Here is a 17,197-nt window from a genome sequence, read left to right on the forward strand (position 1 = left end):
TGATTTGTTTTGTGCCTAGTCACTGATGAAAGAATAAGTCCCCTTTTGTAGCCATTGCCTGTTATTTTTTTCACTGTGCAGCCTTCATTCCTTCTGGACCCCGGTTTTCAGGTCTGGCATTAATGTTTAACAATGTTATCCTCCTACTCTGCAGACTCAAGGGAAAAAAAAATTTCGCTTGAAACATGAAAAAAACACAAAACTGGTAATGTTGGTCAAGCTTTGGGAGAAACTTTCCTATGAAGACAGAAAAGGAACCTTTATTCACCAACCCTCCCCATAGAAAGAGGCAGTTAATAGAACAAAAAAGAGCCGGGCGTGGTGGCGCACGCCTTTAATCTCAGCACTCGGGAGGCAGAGGCAGGCGGATTTCTGAGTTCGAGGCCAGCCTGGTCTACAGAGTGAGTTCCAGGACAGCCAGGGCTATACAGAGAAACCCTGTCTCGAAAAACAAAAAAAAAAAAAAAAAAAAAAAAGAACAAAAAAGATTGCATCCAGTGTAGGTAAGGAGCAGCCGTACATTGGAAAAATTTTCCTGTACTTTTTATAAAACACACCTGTGTGTTTCAGCTGCTCTAAGGTTTTCATAGCTGTCCTAAATGCATGGTGATGTAGGACAAGTGAAATTTTCTTAGGAAAGGCCTCAGGAGAATCTGACTTTCCTTCCCTCTCCAGTAGGGTTTGATAGCAGACCCACTTGACCCTGATCTCTGATGTCTAGTTCTGTTTTGGTGTGTGACTACAGGTCAAGGAATGTTGAAGGTCACCATAGCTGCATCTGGTTCTCATTGCATCAGTGACATCAAGCTCGTCAATTCTGCACTGCACAGATTTACTATATGAATACAATACATTCCTCTTTTTGGATGGCTCAGGATTGGAATCTAGTTCTGGGATGTTAATTGAAAAATGATTCATGTTTCGTGATAACCACTCCCATCAAGTGAGTTCCTGTGCCTGCCTGAGATTCTTGTGTCAGAGTAACTGATGAAGTAAGGGCTGAGATATACTCTGTTAAAAGTGACACCTTTATTGGTATTCCTAGCACCTCTGTGTTAAGACAGAAATATGACACCCATGTCTAGTACATGCATGTCATGAATTTTGCCCTGTAGCCCTTGGTATTCTGGGTCACTGAGCAGATGGCAGGTTCCTGGGCACAGTCTGAGCTCTGTGGAATAATCAGTGTCCTAGGCTTGGAATATCTACGGTGTGGTTCTAGTGAAGCAGATGGAGCAACCAATCAACAAATTTCCTGCCCATAGACCTGGAGCTGCATCTTCCTCGATTCTCAAAACCATTGGAAAGAGACAAGTTTTGGAAGGGTAAGATGCTATATCTTCATCAGGCATTCAGGCACCAAATTGTCTCTGTATTTTTCTCAAAGTGTTTTAGGGATGCTGACAGCTTTGTGATGTATTGCTAAATGTAGAATAATATGTCAAAATATACATCAGTATCTTTGGCCTTGTTATAATAGGTGTGTGGGATAAACAATTTTCTTTAATATTGAAATATTTTCAATAACAACGTATTTCTTCTCCTCTCAAATGCCTATATATTCTCCTACACCTGCGTTCAGCTTCATGGCCACTTTTTTGCTCAATTGTTAGTGGACCCATATATGTTTTATACACACTTGCTTGTTTATAAATATAAACTATGATTCTATTCATGAGTATGTGTTTTATTTTATTTTATTTTATTTTTTTTACAAATGGTATGAAAGAATAAAGAAGGCAAATCTAGTTCTTTCCAAAGTGGACTCTTATTCAGCATGCCTTGGTGCCAACTGTATGTTTAGTCTGTCCAGATTGTATTTGCAGACTTCTCCTCTGAATTCACACTGAGCTGAATAGATCTACTTCTATTTTAGAACAGTTCTTTCTTCTCTGGCCCATGATAGAGACTGACAAAAAATGGACAAAGAACTGTAGAGTGCACAGTACCATCACCAGGGTTGTTTCTGCTTAACTTCTCTTCTCACCAAGGGTCCCCTCCCCAACATCTGCTTCCATTGCAGCTATGACCCCAGCTTCCGGTTCATGCTCTCATGTTAGTTATCACCCCAACATTGTCTTAAAGTGTGACAGATACATAATGAGTTACAATAAGAGAAGAAATTTCCAGAGAGTCCTTGAGTAAGGAATTCCCACAAGAGTCTCAGGTTTTGCATCCCTAGTCCAACAATTGCCTGACATGTAAATGCAGTTCTGTCTCCTTTCAATCAGTGAGCATTTCTTGAAACAAGACTCAGTGAGAGGTACAGTGAATATGTTGAGAGAGCATAGGCCTTCTGTCTTTACTCTGTAGTCTATGGAGCAGTTGGGATCTCTATAAGATACATATTATCATATGGGTGCCCTGTCCATGTAGACAAGGCATCTGGATTTGGGACATGCTGTGTTAACCAGTTTTCTGCTGTGTGACAAAACATCCTGACCAAAAGCAAATTGAGGAGTCAGGATTTCTTTCCTCTTACAGCCCTCAGGTTCCAGTCCTTAACTGAGGTGCATCAGGGGAGGAAGGCAAACAGGAACATGGAGGGGTATACTGGACAAAGTACTAGAGATGACTTGTTCCACGGGTCTTTCTTTGTCTAAGTTCTCATACAACTCAAGGTCACTTGCATACAGGTGGGCCTACCCACAGGGAGTTAGGTCCACCCCCAGCAGTCATTAATCAAGAAAATACCCCCCTTAGATGGATTGCCTACATGTAATCTGAGGAAGACATTTTCTCAATAGAGACTACTTCCCAGATAACTCTAGCCAGATTTGTGTCAAGTAAATGAAACACCACCAGGGAAGTGTTAGCATTCAGCATGTTTCCAGTGTTAGGACTCCTGTTTTCTGAAGTCTTCATGAACACACTAAGGGGCATCATGTACATGGCATAAATTTCAAACCTTAGGTAATCTTAGAATCACCATGTAGTAGGTCACAGACATGGCATAAAATTCTAAACCTAGTGCACTGGCAGCCAAATTTTGGAGTTTAAGAGTCATCAAGGCTGTACTGATTTAGAAGACATGAAGGGTAAAGGAGAACATCTGAAGTTTGGCCCTGTGAGAAGCCAGGAGAGGACACTGGTGAAGGTAAAGCCTAGGTGACAGTTGAAGGCACATGTTTGAAGGGGTGATGGAGAGAAGTTGAAGCGTGGACCATGAAGAGAGCCTATGAGATCCTATTGCTAAAAGTGCAGTCTTGTCACAGCAGATGGCTCCAATGTGTTGAACCTGCCAGTATCATGTGATGACCCTAAGAACAACAGCAGCATTGAGTGTAGCAAGCCAGTAAGCAGCACCTTCCATGGCCTCTGCATCAGGTTCTGCCTCCAGGTTCCTGCCCTGTATTAGTTCCAGATCTGAAGTCCTCTAGTGTTATGAGTCGTCCAGTGACTCACAAGGACTGGTACACCTGAATGTCAGGCCAGTGCTGAAAGAGAGGGAATCTAGGTGACAAGAGAGAGATGGAACCAAGACAGTGTTCTGATCAAGGTTTAAATTTTTAATGGCAGACATATTTTATAAAGGAGAGGGTAAGCCCATTCCTGCCAAATCATCCTTGGAGCCCAGCTGCAGGTGACCATGTGTAGGATCAGATGTGGACTCCAGAACAGCTATGCAAACTCCCAGCAGGTAGCAGCAGCCACAGAGGCTGAACAATAGAGTGATCTAGGGAGGCAGGCTCCACCCTAGATAATCTCCTTAATGACAAGGAAGTGGAGGTCTTGTTCAGTGAGCTTCAGGTTGGGGGGGTGTTGGGGGGATGATTACACTCTAGTGACTCCTCTGACTATTGCCTGCCTTTGGTCCCTTTCCCCTAACTGGGATACCTTGTCTAGCTTCAATAGAAAAAGATGCACCTTGATAAGCTAATGTGTATTTGTATGAGGACTCTTCTCTGAGCAGAAGCCAAATAAACCTCCCCAATTTGTTTTGGTCATGACTTTTAGCACAGCAATAGAAACCTTAAATAAGATAATGTTTTTCGTCTGTAAGATCTGCTCAAATTCATAGAATGCTGGTATTAATGGACTGTGATTTTTCTGTCTCAGAAAATACATGTGATTTTGAAGAATGATCCTTACTGGCTTGGAGTGCAGGTAGTAGGATCCTTGAGTCTCTGAAGCAATCCTGTGGCCAAGATCAACCTGGTTTCCAGTAGGGGGCAGCACTGACACAGAATATAAATGAAGCCTCGGATAGTTGTGTGTTCTCACCAAGGGCTAGGCTGAGACGCTTCTGTACACCACCATCCCATCCCCATCTCTTGCAACCATAATTAATTTGTACTTGAAAATATAATTATTTACATAAAGTTATATTATATGGAATATATATGGAAATACATGTATGGAAATATGTATGGATATGGAAATATAACTAGATGGGTCTCAGGATAATTTTATTCTATATGTTTAATTCTTTTGGTTCTTCTGCCTTTCCTGGCAGCAGAGTTTTGTCCTTCAGGCAACCATTGATAAGAAATGCCAGTCCTGCCCTTCCAGGCCTGCTGAGTTACCAGACACCCGCAAGGACCCCACAGGACCCTCCACGGGATCTTAAGACCTCTGCTGAGTGGAAAACAGCGTCTGCTCCAATCCAATCGTGTGGGACCTGAGACTGCATTAATTAGGGAAGCAGAAAACCTGGCCTGATCAGGATCACAAGTCCCTTCCGGTCCACCTCAGCACTGGGGTTCCTTGGGTGCAGAGTCTCCGGAAACCCGCAAGTACCCCACAGGACCCTGTATGGAATCTTAAGACCTCTAATGAGAAGAAGATCACATCTTCTCCCAGGAGGCAGGTTCGAACACCAGATATCTGGGCACCTTCCCTTCAAGAGGAGAGCTTGCCTGCAGAGAGTACTCTGACCACTGGAACTAAGGAGAGAGCTATTCTCCCATGTCTGCTGATAGAGGCTAACATAATCACCTGAGGAACAAGTTCTAACCAGAGACAACTATAACAACTAAATCCAGAGGTTACCAGATGATGAAAGGCAAACACAAGAATCTTACTAGTAGAAACCAAGACCACTCACCATCATCAGAACGCAGCATTCCCACCGAACCCAGTCCTGGGCACCCCAACACACCCGAAAATCTAGACCCGGATTTAAAAGTATATCTTATGATGAACGTAGAGGACATCAAGAAGGACTTTAATAACTCACTTAAAGAAATACAGGAGCACACAGCTAAAGACGTAGAAAACCTTAAAGAGGAAACACAAAAATCCCTTAAAGAATTGCAGGAAAACATGAAAAAACAGGTGATGGAATTGAATAAACCATCTAAGACCAAAAAAGGGAAGTAGACACAATAAAGAAAACCCAAAGTGATGGAAAGCTGGGAATAGAAACCCCAGGAAAGAAATCAGGAACCATAGATGTGAGCATCAGCAACAGAATATAAGAGATGGAAGAGAGAATCTCAGGTGCAGAAGATTCCATGGAGAACATCGGCACAACAATCAAAGAAAATACAAAACACAAAAAGATCCTAACGCAAAACATCCAGGAAATCCAGGACACAATGAGAGATCAAACCTACGGAAAATAGGAGTAGATGAGAATGAAGATTTTTCAACTTAAAGGGCCAGCAAATATCTTCAACAAAATTATAGAAGAAAACTTCCCAAACCTAAAGAAAGACATGCACATGAAAATATAAGAAGCATACAGAACCCCAAATAGACTGGACCAGAAAGGCCATTCCTCCCAAAACATAATAATCAGAACAACAAATGCACTACATAAAAATAGAATATTAAAAGCAGTAAGGGAAAAAGGTCAAGTTACATATAAAGGCACGCCTATCAGAATTACACCAGACTTTTCAACAGAGACTATGAAAGCCAGAAGATCCTGGACAGATGTTATACAGACACTAAGAGAACACAAATGCCAGCCCAGCCTACTATACCCAGCCAAACTCTCAATTACCATAGATGGAGACACCAAAGTATTCCACGACAAAACCAAATTCACACATTATCTTTCCATGAATTCAGCCCTTCAAAGGATAATAACAGAAAAAACCAATACAAGGCTGGAAATCACGCCCTAGAAAAAGCAAGAAGGTATCCTTCAACAAACCTAAAATAAGACAGCCACAAGAACAGAATGCCAACATTAACAACAAAAATAATAGGAAGCAACAATTAATTTTCCTTAATATCTCTTAATATCAATGGACTCAATTCCCCAAATAAAAAGACAATAACTAAAAGACTGGCTACACAAACAGGACCCAACATTCTGCTGCTTACAGGAAACCCATCTCAGGGAAAAAGACAGACACTACCTCAGAGAGAAAGGCTGGAAAACAATTTTCCAAGCAAAAGGTCTGAAGAAACAAGCTGCAGTAGCCATTCTGATATCAAATAAAATTGACTTCCAACCAAAAGTTATCAAAACATACAAGGAGGGACACTTCATACTCATCAAAGATAAAATCCTCCAAGAGGAACTCTCAATTCTGAATATCTATGCTCCAAATGCAAGGGCAGCCACATTCATTAAAGACACTTTAGTAAAGCTCAAAGCACACATTGCACCTCATAAAATAATAGTGGGAGACTTCAACACACCACTTTTATCAATGGACAGATTGTGGAAACAAACTAAACAGGGACACAGGGAAATTAACAGAAGTTATGAAAAAATGGACTTAACACATATGTACAAAACATTTTATCCTAAAACAAAAGGATATACCTTTTTCTCAGCACCTCATGGGACCTTCTCCAAAATTGTCTATATAATTGGTCACAAAACAAGCCTCAACAGATACAAAAATATTGAAATTGTCCCATGCATCCTATCAGAACATGGACTAAGGCTGATCTTCAATAACAACATAAATAATCGAAAGCCAACATTCATGTGGAAACTGAATAACACTCTTCTCAATGATACCTTGGTCAAGGATGGAATAAAGAAAGAAATTAAAGACTTTTTAAGAGTTTAATGAAAATGAAGCCACAACATACCCAAACCTATGGGACACAATGAAAGCATTTCTAAGAGGGAAACTCATAGCTCTGAGTGCCTCCATAAAGAAACTGGAGAGAGCACACACTATCAGCTTGACAACACATCTAAAAACTCTAGAAAAAAAGGAAGAAAATTGACACAAGAGGAGTAGATGGGAGGAAATAATCAAACTCAGGGGGGAAATCAACCAAGTGGAAACAAGAAGAACTATTCAAAGTATTAACCAAACAGGGAGTTGGTTCTTTGAGAAAATCAACAAGATAGATAAACACTTAGCTAGACTCACTAGAGGGCACAGGGACAACATCTTAATTAACAAAATCAGAAATGAAAAGGGAGACATAACAACAGATCCTGAAGAAATCCAAAACACCATCAGATCCTTCTACAAACGGCTATACTCAACAAAACTGGAAAACCTGGACGAAATGGACAAATTTCTAGACAGATACCAGGTATCAAACTTAAATCAGAATCAAGTTAACAAGCTAAACAGTCCCATATCCCCTAAAGAAATAGAAGCAGTCATTAATAGTCTCCCAGCCAAAAAAAGCCCAGTACCAGATGGGTTCAGTGCAGAGTTCTATCAGACTTTCAAAGAAGATCTCATTCCAGTTTTGCACAAACTATTCCACAAAATAGAAGTAGATGGAACTCTACCTAACTCACTCTATGAAGCCACAATTACTCTGATACCTAAACCACAGAAAGATCCAACAAAGATAGAGAACTTCAGACCAATTTCCCTTATAAATATTGATGCAAAAATACTCAATAAAATTCTTCCTAACCATATCCAAGAACACAATAAAGCAATCATCCATCCTGACCAAGTAGGTTTTATTTCAGGGATGCAGGGATGTTTTAATATACGGAAATCCATCAACTTAATCCATTATATAATCAAACTCAAAGACAAAAACCACATGATCATCTTGTTAGATGTGGAAAAAGCATTCGACAATATCTAACACCTATTCATGATAAAAGTCTTGGAAAGATCTGGAATTCAAGGGCCATACCTAACCATGATAAAAGCAATCTACAGCAAACCAGTAGCCAACATCAAAGTAAATGGTGAGAAGCTTGAAGCAATCCCACTAAAATCAGGGACTAGACAAGGCTGTCCACTCTCCCCATACCTATTCAATATTGTACTTGAAGTCCTAGCCAGAGCACTTCGACAAAAAAAGGAGATCAAGGGGATACAAATTGGAAAAGAAGAAGCCAAAATATCACTCTTTGCAGATGATATGATAGCATATATAAGTGACCCTAAAAATTTCACCAGAAAACTCCTAAACCTGGTAAACAGCTTCGGTGAAGTAGCTGGATATAAAATTAACTCAAACAAGTCAATGGCCTTTCTCTACACAAAGAATAAACAGGCTGAGAAGGAAATTAGGGAAACCACACCCTTCTAAATAGTCACAAATAATATAAAATATCTTGGCGTGACCCTAACTAAGGAAGTGAAAGATCTGTATAATAAAAACTTCAAGTCTCTGAAGAAAGAAATTAAAGAAGATCTCAGAAGATGGAAAGATCTCCCATGCTCAAGGATTAGCAGGATCAACATTGTAAAAATGGCTATCTTGCCAAAAGCAATCTACAGATTCAATGCAATCCCCATCAAAATTCCAACTCAATTCTTCAACGAATTAGGAAGAGCAATCTGCAAATTCATCTGGAATAACAAAAACCCTAGGATATAAAAAACTCTTCTCAAGGATAAAAGAACCTCTGTTGGAATCACCATGCCTGACCTAAAGCTTTACTACAGAGCAATTATGATAAAAACTGCATGGTACTGGTATACTGACAGACAAGTAGACCAATGGAATAGAATTGAAGACCCAGAAATGAACCCACACACCTATGGTCACTTGATCTTTGACAAGGAGGCTAAAACCATCCAGTGGAAGAAAGACAGCATTTTCAACAAATGGTGCTGGCACAACTGGATTTTATCATGTAGAAGAATGCATATCGATCCATTCCTATCTCCTCGTACTAAGGTCAAATCTAAGTGGATCAAGGAACTCCACATAAAACCAGAGACACTGAAACCTATAGAGGAGAAAGTGGGGAAAAGCCTTGAAGATATGGGCACAGGGGAAAAATTTCTGAATAGAAGAACAATGGCTTGTGCTGTAAGAACTAGAATTGACAAATGGGACCTCATGAAACTGCAAAGCTTCTGTGAGGCAAAAGACACTGTCAATAAGACAAAAAGATCACCAACAGGTTGGGAAAGGATCTTTACCTATCCTAAATCAGATAGGGGACTAATATCCAATATATATAAAGAACTCAAGAAGGTGGACTCCAGAAAATCAAATAACCCCATTAAAAAATGGGGCTCAGAACTGAACAAAGAATTCTCACCTGAGGAATACCAAATGGCAGAGAAGCACCTGAAAAAATGTTCAACATCCTTAATCATCATGGAAATGCAACTCAAAACCACCCTGAGATTCCACCTCACACCAGTCAGAATGGCTAAGATCAAAAATTCAGGTGATAGCAGATGCTGGCAAGTATGGGGAGAAAGATGAACACTCCTCCATTTTTGGTGGGATTGCAAGCTTGTACAACCACTCTGGAAATCAGTCTGGTGGTTCCTTAGAAAATTGGACATAGTACTACTGGAGGATCCATCAATACCTCTCCTGAGCATATATCCTAAAGATGTCCCAAAAGTTAAGAAGGACACATGTTCCACTATGTTCAGAGCAGCCTTATTTATAATAGCCAGAAGCTGGAAAGAACCCAGATGTCCCTCAACAGAGGAATGGATACAGAAAATGTGGTACATTTACACAATGGAGTACTACTCAGCTATTAATAAGAATGAATTTATGAAATTCCTAGGCAAATGGATGGACCTGGAGGGAATCATCCTGAGTGAGGTAACCCAATCACAAAGGAACTTGCACAATATGTACTCACTGATAAGTGGATACTAGCCCAAAATTTAGGATACCCAAGATATAAAATACAATTTGCTAAACACATGAAACTCAAGAAGAATGAAGACTGAAGTGTGGACACTATGCCCCTCCTTAGAATTGGGAACAAAACACCCATGGAATTAGTTATAGAGAGAAATTTTGGAGCTGTGACGAAAGGATGGATATTCTAGAGTCTGCCATATCCAGGGATCCACCCTATAATCAGCTTCCAAACGCTGACACCATTGCATACACTAGCAAGTTTTTGCTGAAAGGACCCAGATATAGCTATCTCTTGTGAGACTATGCCGGGGCCTAGGAAACACAGAAGTGGATGCTCACAGTCAGTTAGTGGATGGATCACAGGGCTCTCAATTGAGGAGCTAGAGAAAGTACCCAAGGATCTAAAGGGATCTGCAACCCTATAGGTGGAACAGCATTATGAATTAACCAGTACCCCGGATCGCTTGACTCTAGCTGCATATGTATCAAAAGATGGCCTAGTCAGCCATCACTGGAAAGAGAGGCCTATTGGACACGCAAACTTTATATGCCCCAGTATAGGGGATCGCCAGGGCCAAAAAAAAAAAAAAAATGGGAATGTGTGTGTAGGGAAGTGGGGGGAGGGTATGGGGGACTTTTGGGATAGCATTGGAAATGTAATTGAGGAAAATATGTAATAAAATATATTAAAAAAATGAAACAATGCCCAATTAAAAAAATATGAAAGCATGTTAATTGTGGGAAAATCTCATGTGAGTTTACTGGTCCTAAGGAACAACATCAGGGAATGGGACATTGAGACACGGAGACAGTGTGTGAGGGAAGAGAGAAACAATGAGCTTGAGAGAGGTATGTTCTTTATTTTTGTCTTTCTCTGTACTTTAAGTCAGCCTAGAAGTTCATGTATTTCCCACCATAGGTGATAACTTCATCTACCTTCCCAAGATTGTGAATTGTGACATGCCTGGCTTCAATGTGTACACTTTTACTTCTTTCCAGAGGGTGATCGTTGCAGAGTCTTTTAATTTAGATGCTTTATTCAATTCAGACAATAACAATGATATTTAAACAAAGAAATCATGTTCTAAATGTTCAATAAATACAGAGTAACAAATTATTTTATTGATAGTTTACTATACAGAAAGGGGATACATTGACTAATCTGAGTGAGATTTTTTTTCTCTGTTCTTATTACAACTGAAGACGGAAATACTATTTTTTTGTAGAGTAAATGGTTTATGTAGAAGAGGAACCTGCATTTTATCGCATACTTTTAAATAAATAGGGTACTTCATAGAGTTTTGGAGTCCACTGGAATAAGGCTTTAGGGGCACGTAATATAACAGATGGATATAGAGCTTCCAGCAATCATCTCATTAAATCATGACAAAAAGGTCAAGATTACAAAGCCAGACTGGAAATCCTGTTTACTTTGCCCTCTGTTGTCTTCTTCTCTTTAGGCATTTCTGATAGGTCCAAGGTGCCTTGTCGTCTGAATGTACAAGATTTTAATTGTCTGTGATCCTTTTAATCTTCCTTCATAGTAGGTGTGTCTATGTTGCTCCCATTAGTTTAAATGTTTTGTGCACCTAATTGTTCAGCCACACAGGTGTGTTGTTCATGTAGTCCAGTCAAAGGGCAAGGGAAAGAAGTGTCAAGAAAACTTTCATTTTAATGTAACATGTTAATTTCACCAAGAACTTTGCTTCACTCACAAAATACCAGTGTCTTTCCATTTCGACACCCATTGAACCTTCCTGATGCTGAACCTGGTAGATAGGTTGGAAAAAGTCAAAGACCACACTGAGAGAACATCCAGGTTTTTAAGTATACAACTAAACATCTAGTTAGTCTGTCCGGGGAGAAGCCATGTAACAATGCCAAGCTGTGTTTCTGACTCCACTAGGCCCCTGTTCCCACAGTTCATCCAAATGTTCCCCATGTCAATCTCAGTTGCCAAGATACCAGTCACTGAACAGCCTTTTGTTTCCAACCATCTGAGCAGTGTCAGACGCCACAGGTTCTGAGTTCCCCAGGTAGGACATGTGTCCCAAGCCTAGTGTTTATTCAAACACAGAACTTTCCCATTTTACTCCCAGCAATGACAAAGTCTGGCCTCCTGGGCAAAGACCCAGCACTTCCCACATGTGTGGCAGATATCTGTAGCAAAGGAGCTGTTCTTGGGCTGCCTTATTTCCTTCAGTGTATCCATGAGATCCTGACAAATTTGGACAAATCTTTCTACAGAGACTTGAGCAAAGTCATCGTAGCACTCTAGAGGGACAGGATATTGTTCCACATTCATCTTAATCCAGTTGTCTGTGTTCTGCAAAAGGTTCTTCAGGATAGGCATGGAGAAATCATTGTTGTAGAAGTTGATGTTGGAGATCTGAGAGCATTGTTTGAGTGCAGGTAGTAGGACACTTAGCTGGGAGTCCTTTATCCTACACCCCTGCAAATCCAGATTCTCAAGAGTGCCTGCCACTTTCATGAGGAGACCTCTCAGAGGCATAAGATCCAAATCCAGTAAGACCACACCTCTCAATTCCAGATGTTTTAGCTGAAAGAGGCTCTGACAGCAGGAGAAGGAATCCAAATCTCTCTGTGAAATCAGGGAGTAAGTAATGGAGAGTGTCTTCAAGGGTGTCATCAAGCACCTAGAGGTAAAGGAGACAGATGGTTAGTTCTGGTAAATGGCCTTGTAGAGGTTTGGCAGGGATATAGAGAGTGGTAGAAGGAATCAGGTGCCCCAAGATCAGTTTGACTAAGTGATTAAGGACATCATCTATGATGCTTCATGTTGGAAACCGCTCAGTCATGTCAACCTCACAATTTATCTCCTGGCCTCACTCTAAACCTGAAAACTAGTTCATCCCCTAATCCCAGAAAGCACACAGAAGAAATTTCATCCCAATAGAACTCTGACAGTATCTCAATACTTGCTATGGGTCCACTGAATTTGTATTATATCTTTCCCTCTGCAGTCATGCTTGCTCTCATTTACAGCCCAAGCTCTACCTCCTGTCCCATGTATTCAGCAGTATTTGGCCTCAAAACATTTAACCCATAGGAACTGGTTGATGACAGAAGGCTGTTCTAACAGATCTAAGCATATAGCTTCTTTTCACCCTGTACTTGTGATTCCTCTACTCCTCACTACACATTTCCATTCCTCTTCAGTTTCCATTTGATTGGGTGGCCATGATTATAGGAAGAATTACAACTGAACCTTACTAGATCTGACCTACCCTTTACCCCAAATTACTTTCCTACTTCATGAGTGCTCATTTGTGACACTGGTTTACCTTGTAAAATTTCCCATGTATAACTGAGTATACATGAAAACAGGACAAAACTTCCAGTCTTTGGAGTCTCTAAATATTTGTTTTTAGTGACTTACTGGCATCATGTCCCCATAACCCTTAAGAAAACAGAGACAGATTTGCTCTGATAGCTGAACCAGCTCTCCATTATGGCTTACCGTAGGACCTGATTCATCTGGTCTCTGAGAAAATGGACGCAGAACATGAAAAGATGCTGCAGACAGTTGAATTTGGAGAACTGAGAAGTAAACTTTTTGATACACTTGACTTCGGTGACTCTTGTTCTATTGGCTAAATGGAAGTCGATTTTGTGGAGGGGTGCCAGGAAGACTTTGCGAAGATTTCTCATCTGCCCTAAATAGGGGGCAAAATGTGCCAACTCTAACAGAGTCCATTCAGTATTTAGTTCTAACTCCATGATGTGCTCTGGATCAAAAACATGGAAGATCTGTCTGAGAGTTTTTACTGGCAGAGTCCAGATCTTCACCTTTGTACAGCAGAAATATAAGGAGCCCTTTCTCTCCTGGGCCCACTTCAAGAACCATGCTTGTGCTTCATCAAGGCAGGACCTGATGCACAGGTCAACTGTGACCTTAAGATGCTGCCTCAGTGCATATCTGGGACGGACCTGCACGGCTTGCTTTTCATTCGAGATCTCTGCTGAACAGTCACTGTCCTCTGAATCAGTCCATATGTTCCAGAAGTTGTGGTGCACATTTCGCAGGTCGAGAAACTGTAGTTTTTTCCTCCTGCAGGTGAAACATAAGAATGTTGGCAGACCCTGAATAAGCTTTTACTACCTATAACTAAACTTGGCTCTGTTCCCTGTTAATGTGTATGTTTTTTTCAGTACCTGATATCTAATTTGGACTCAGATATGCTACAGAAGCTTTATTTTGCTTCTGTACACATGAATACTTTTCTTTCAGTAAGGTACACTTTATTTCTCCTTACTTATATTATTAGTTCTTGTGGGGATGTCAGGGATAGGCTCATTCTACTGTGAGGCCACATTTACTCTAGTCCCATATTCAAGTTTAATCCACATCCAACTGTGCTCAGTACAAGTAAACAGTAGCTATCAAGCACCCTGTATTCCTGCCTGATGATGCCATCAGATGCATCTGATCCATTTATGACAATGCTAATCTCCCTGACAATGTCTAATGTGTATTCCTTGTGCTCCCTTCTATAGTACTTGGAAATTGCTTACCTGGGGTGTAACCCTATGGTTTGTCGAATGTCTACTCCATCTAACACAGCCTGCAGTGTTTCCAGGTCAGGATTCTTCATCAATGCCCCCACAGGGAGACAGCGGAAAGGCCAGGCTATCACCAATGCCTTTATGAGCTTGATATGTCTGCCATTAAAGGCCTCCTTGAATATTGCTGGGTAGAGTCCATAGGCCAGCTCCTCCAGATCAGACAAGCCTAAAGCCTCCTCTCTCACCAGAGTCTGAATTGCCAGCTTCTGGAGTGTGGGTGGGGTATGAACACTCATCTTCTAAAGGTCTCCAATCAGAAGGATCCTGGGGAAGGGTTAGAAATGAATATACATTTAAGACAATATTTATAAAACTTCCTCACCATCACATCAACCACTAAGCTTCTGAGTGACTGCCCATGCAATGGTAGAGACTTCAATTGACCTCTTCATCCTAAGAAGTGATGGAAAGACACTCCCCAACACTGGCATCATGGCAGACTCTCTATCACCAAATGGGTATCTAATTTTTGGATCAAAACTTTTGTTTGTGACACACTCTTAAAAACAAAGAAAGAATGAAAGAAATATTGAATTGACAAGACTCACAAGGCTTAATGTGGATGTCCCAAGCCAAAATGTGTAGCACAAGGGAGATAGAACCTTAAGAGACCAGCCCCAGTGGATAGGCATGGTCACCACATGAGGGAAGGGCCCAGTCACCCATCTCAAAAATTTTAACCTACAATTTTTCCCATGTAATGAAAAACTTGGACAAAAAATGAAGCAGAGATTGAAGGAAAGAACATCCAGAGACTGCCTATCCTGAGATCCATCCTATCCGCAGACACCAATCCCCAACAATGTCGTTGGTGCCAGGATGTGCTTACAGATAGGAGCCTGGTATGGTTGTTCTCTGAGAGGCTGTGCCAGCATGTAAGGCAATTGCAGACACTTATAGACAACAATTGGACTGAGCCAGAGGAACCCAATGGAAGGCTTAGGAAAGAACAGAAGAGGTGAAAGAGATCGAAACCCCATAGGAAGAACAAGAATATCGACTAACTTGACCCCTATGAATCTGATGGATGAAAACACAACCCAAAGTTTGTACATGTGTGCATCCATGGCTCTGGATAAATATGTAGCTGATGATTAAATTAGCTGGTATCCAGGGAGGGGAAATACTTGGTCCTGTGGAGCGTTTTTCCCCCTGGGAATAGGCATGCTAGAGAGGTTATTGGGGACCGGGTATGTGTGTAAGGGAGTATTGTCTTAGACTCTACGTGGATAGAGGATGGTAGGGGGGCTTGCAAAGGGAAGACTGGAAAAGAGAACAACAGTTCAAATGTAATTAAATAATCAACAAAAATGGAAAAGGAAAAAAGAAAAAAAAAACAACAAAAGAACCAATAAAACAAAAATTCACCAAACAACAATCATGGAGACAGTAAACACACACACACACACACAAAAACTCTTATGTCTTGGATCAATATTGACCCATTCAGAATGATGATGACAATGTGTTCCTATAATTTTCAGGGTCCCAATAATAATTGCCTGGGTCCCAAATATAGACCATATCAAAAAAAAAAAATCAAAGCTCTGAAAGCAATATAAGGCAAAGCCCAAGGTAAGACATTGAGTGAGACATTAATACACTCCCAGTGTAACTCCAGCTATTGTGAGTTAAAGGTGTTCAAAGATACATGGTCCTCAGGTCTCCAGGTGAGCCAGTAACTCACAAAAACAAGCACAAACATTTGAGTGAATGGAAGTGTGAGGGAACGCACTAGTAATCTTAGCACTGAGGAGGCTTAAGAGTAAGGAGGTCATTGGCATTCAGCCTACCCAATGCCACATGGCCATTTGTAGGAGATCTTAAACAAACTAGAAAGACGTTCTTTTAAAAAATCAACCATAATAATGAAATCACCTGGTTAACATATACGTTTGTGATGAAGCTAAAACTTCATTTGGAATTAAACCCCAGGTGTTCAATGTGTACTTCTAAGAAGATAGAAAGTAACATATTTTGTCATAACTTGGAGTCTAAATGTCTCTACATCAAACCACATGACCCAGGGGAATATCATTACCTACTGGTTCTGAACACTGTAGACAGGTCTCTCTGTGCTGGTCAAACAAGACAGTTATTCAGGCTGCAGTTCTCTGAATGTGTTCTCTGGCTCCACTGAAGCCTTTATATACCTCTCTGCTCACCACTCCCTTTTGTAGCCACACCCACCAATCCCAAACTGGAATTGGATTACATGATTAAACTCCACCCTTTTAATTCTATTTGTAACATGCAACCTTTTCAGTGATTGAATCAGAGCTCTCAACCTCATTTGACAGCTCATGGTGAGGAGGTTATAAAACAAGGGGAACACATCTCTATTGTTGGAGAGACTGCAAACTTGCACAACTACTTGAAAGATCAATCTGACAGTTTCTCAAAAATCTGAGATTCAATTTACCTTCTAGTCCCAGCTTTACCACTCCCAGACAGAAAGCCAAAGAGGACCCACAATACCACAAAGACACTTGCTTGACTATGTTCATAATAGCCGTCCTTCAGCTGAAGATACCAGGCTTTCTAAAACACAGCAGAACCGATGCACAATTAATTCAGAGAGTTTGATGCAGTGGGCACAGGGCATGCACAAATTTGTACCACATGACAGTATTGAGCGAAGCTCCCATTT

The 17,197-nt window shown here is 40.7% G+C and overlaps 1 protein-coding gene across 2 annotated transcripts; it reads right to left on the reverse strand.

The window, feature by feature from the left end:
* Nucleotides 1–12,049: 12,049 nt before the first annotated feature.
* On the reverse strand, nucleotides 12,050–14,804 carry LOC147005206 (PRAME family member 8-like). 2 transcript variants are annotated; one of them, XM_085836214.1, is made up of 3 exons: nucleotides 14,497–14,804; nucleotides 13,442–14,032; nucleotides 12,050–12,617 (listed from the first exon to the last, which is right to left on the reverse strand). In XM_085836214.1, the coding sequence occupies exons 1-3, from the start codon at nucleotides 14,781–14,783 to the stop codon at nucleotides 12,050–12,052; spliced, it is 1,446 nt and encodes a 481-aa protein (XP_085692340.1). In that variant the 5' UTR covers nucleotides 14,784–14,804. The 2 variants fall into 2 exon arrangements, with proteins under 2 accessions (XP_085692340.1, XP_085692341.1); XM_085836215.1 differs by having other exon boundaries at nucleotides 12,429–12,617; nucleotides 13,912–14,032; nucleotides 14,497–14,783.
* Between the last annotated feature and the right edge of the window lie 2,393 nt (nucleotides 14,805–17,197).

Source organism: Mus caroli, unplaced genomic scaffold, assembly GCF_978045245.1.
Source record: "Mus caroli unplaced genomic scaffold, Mus_caroli_1 scaffold_4, whole genome shotgun sequence".
Classification (NCBI taxonomy): Eukaryota; Metazoa; Chordata; class Mammalia; order Rodentia; family Muridae; genus Mus; species Mus caroli.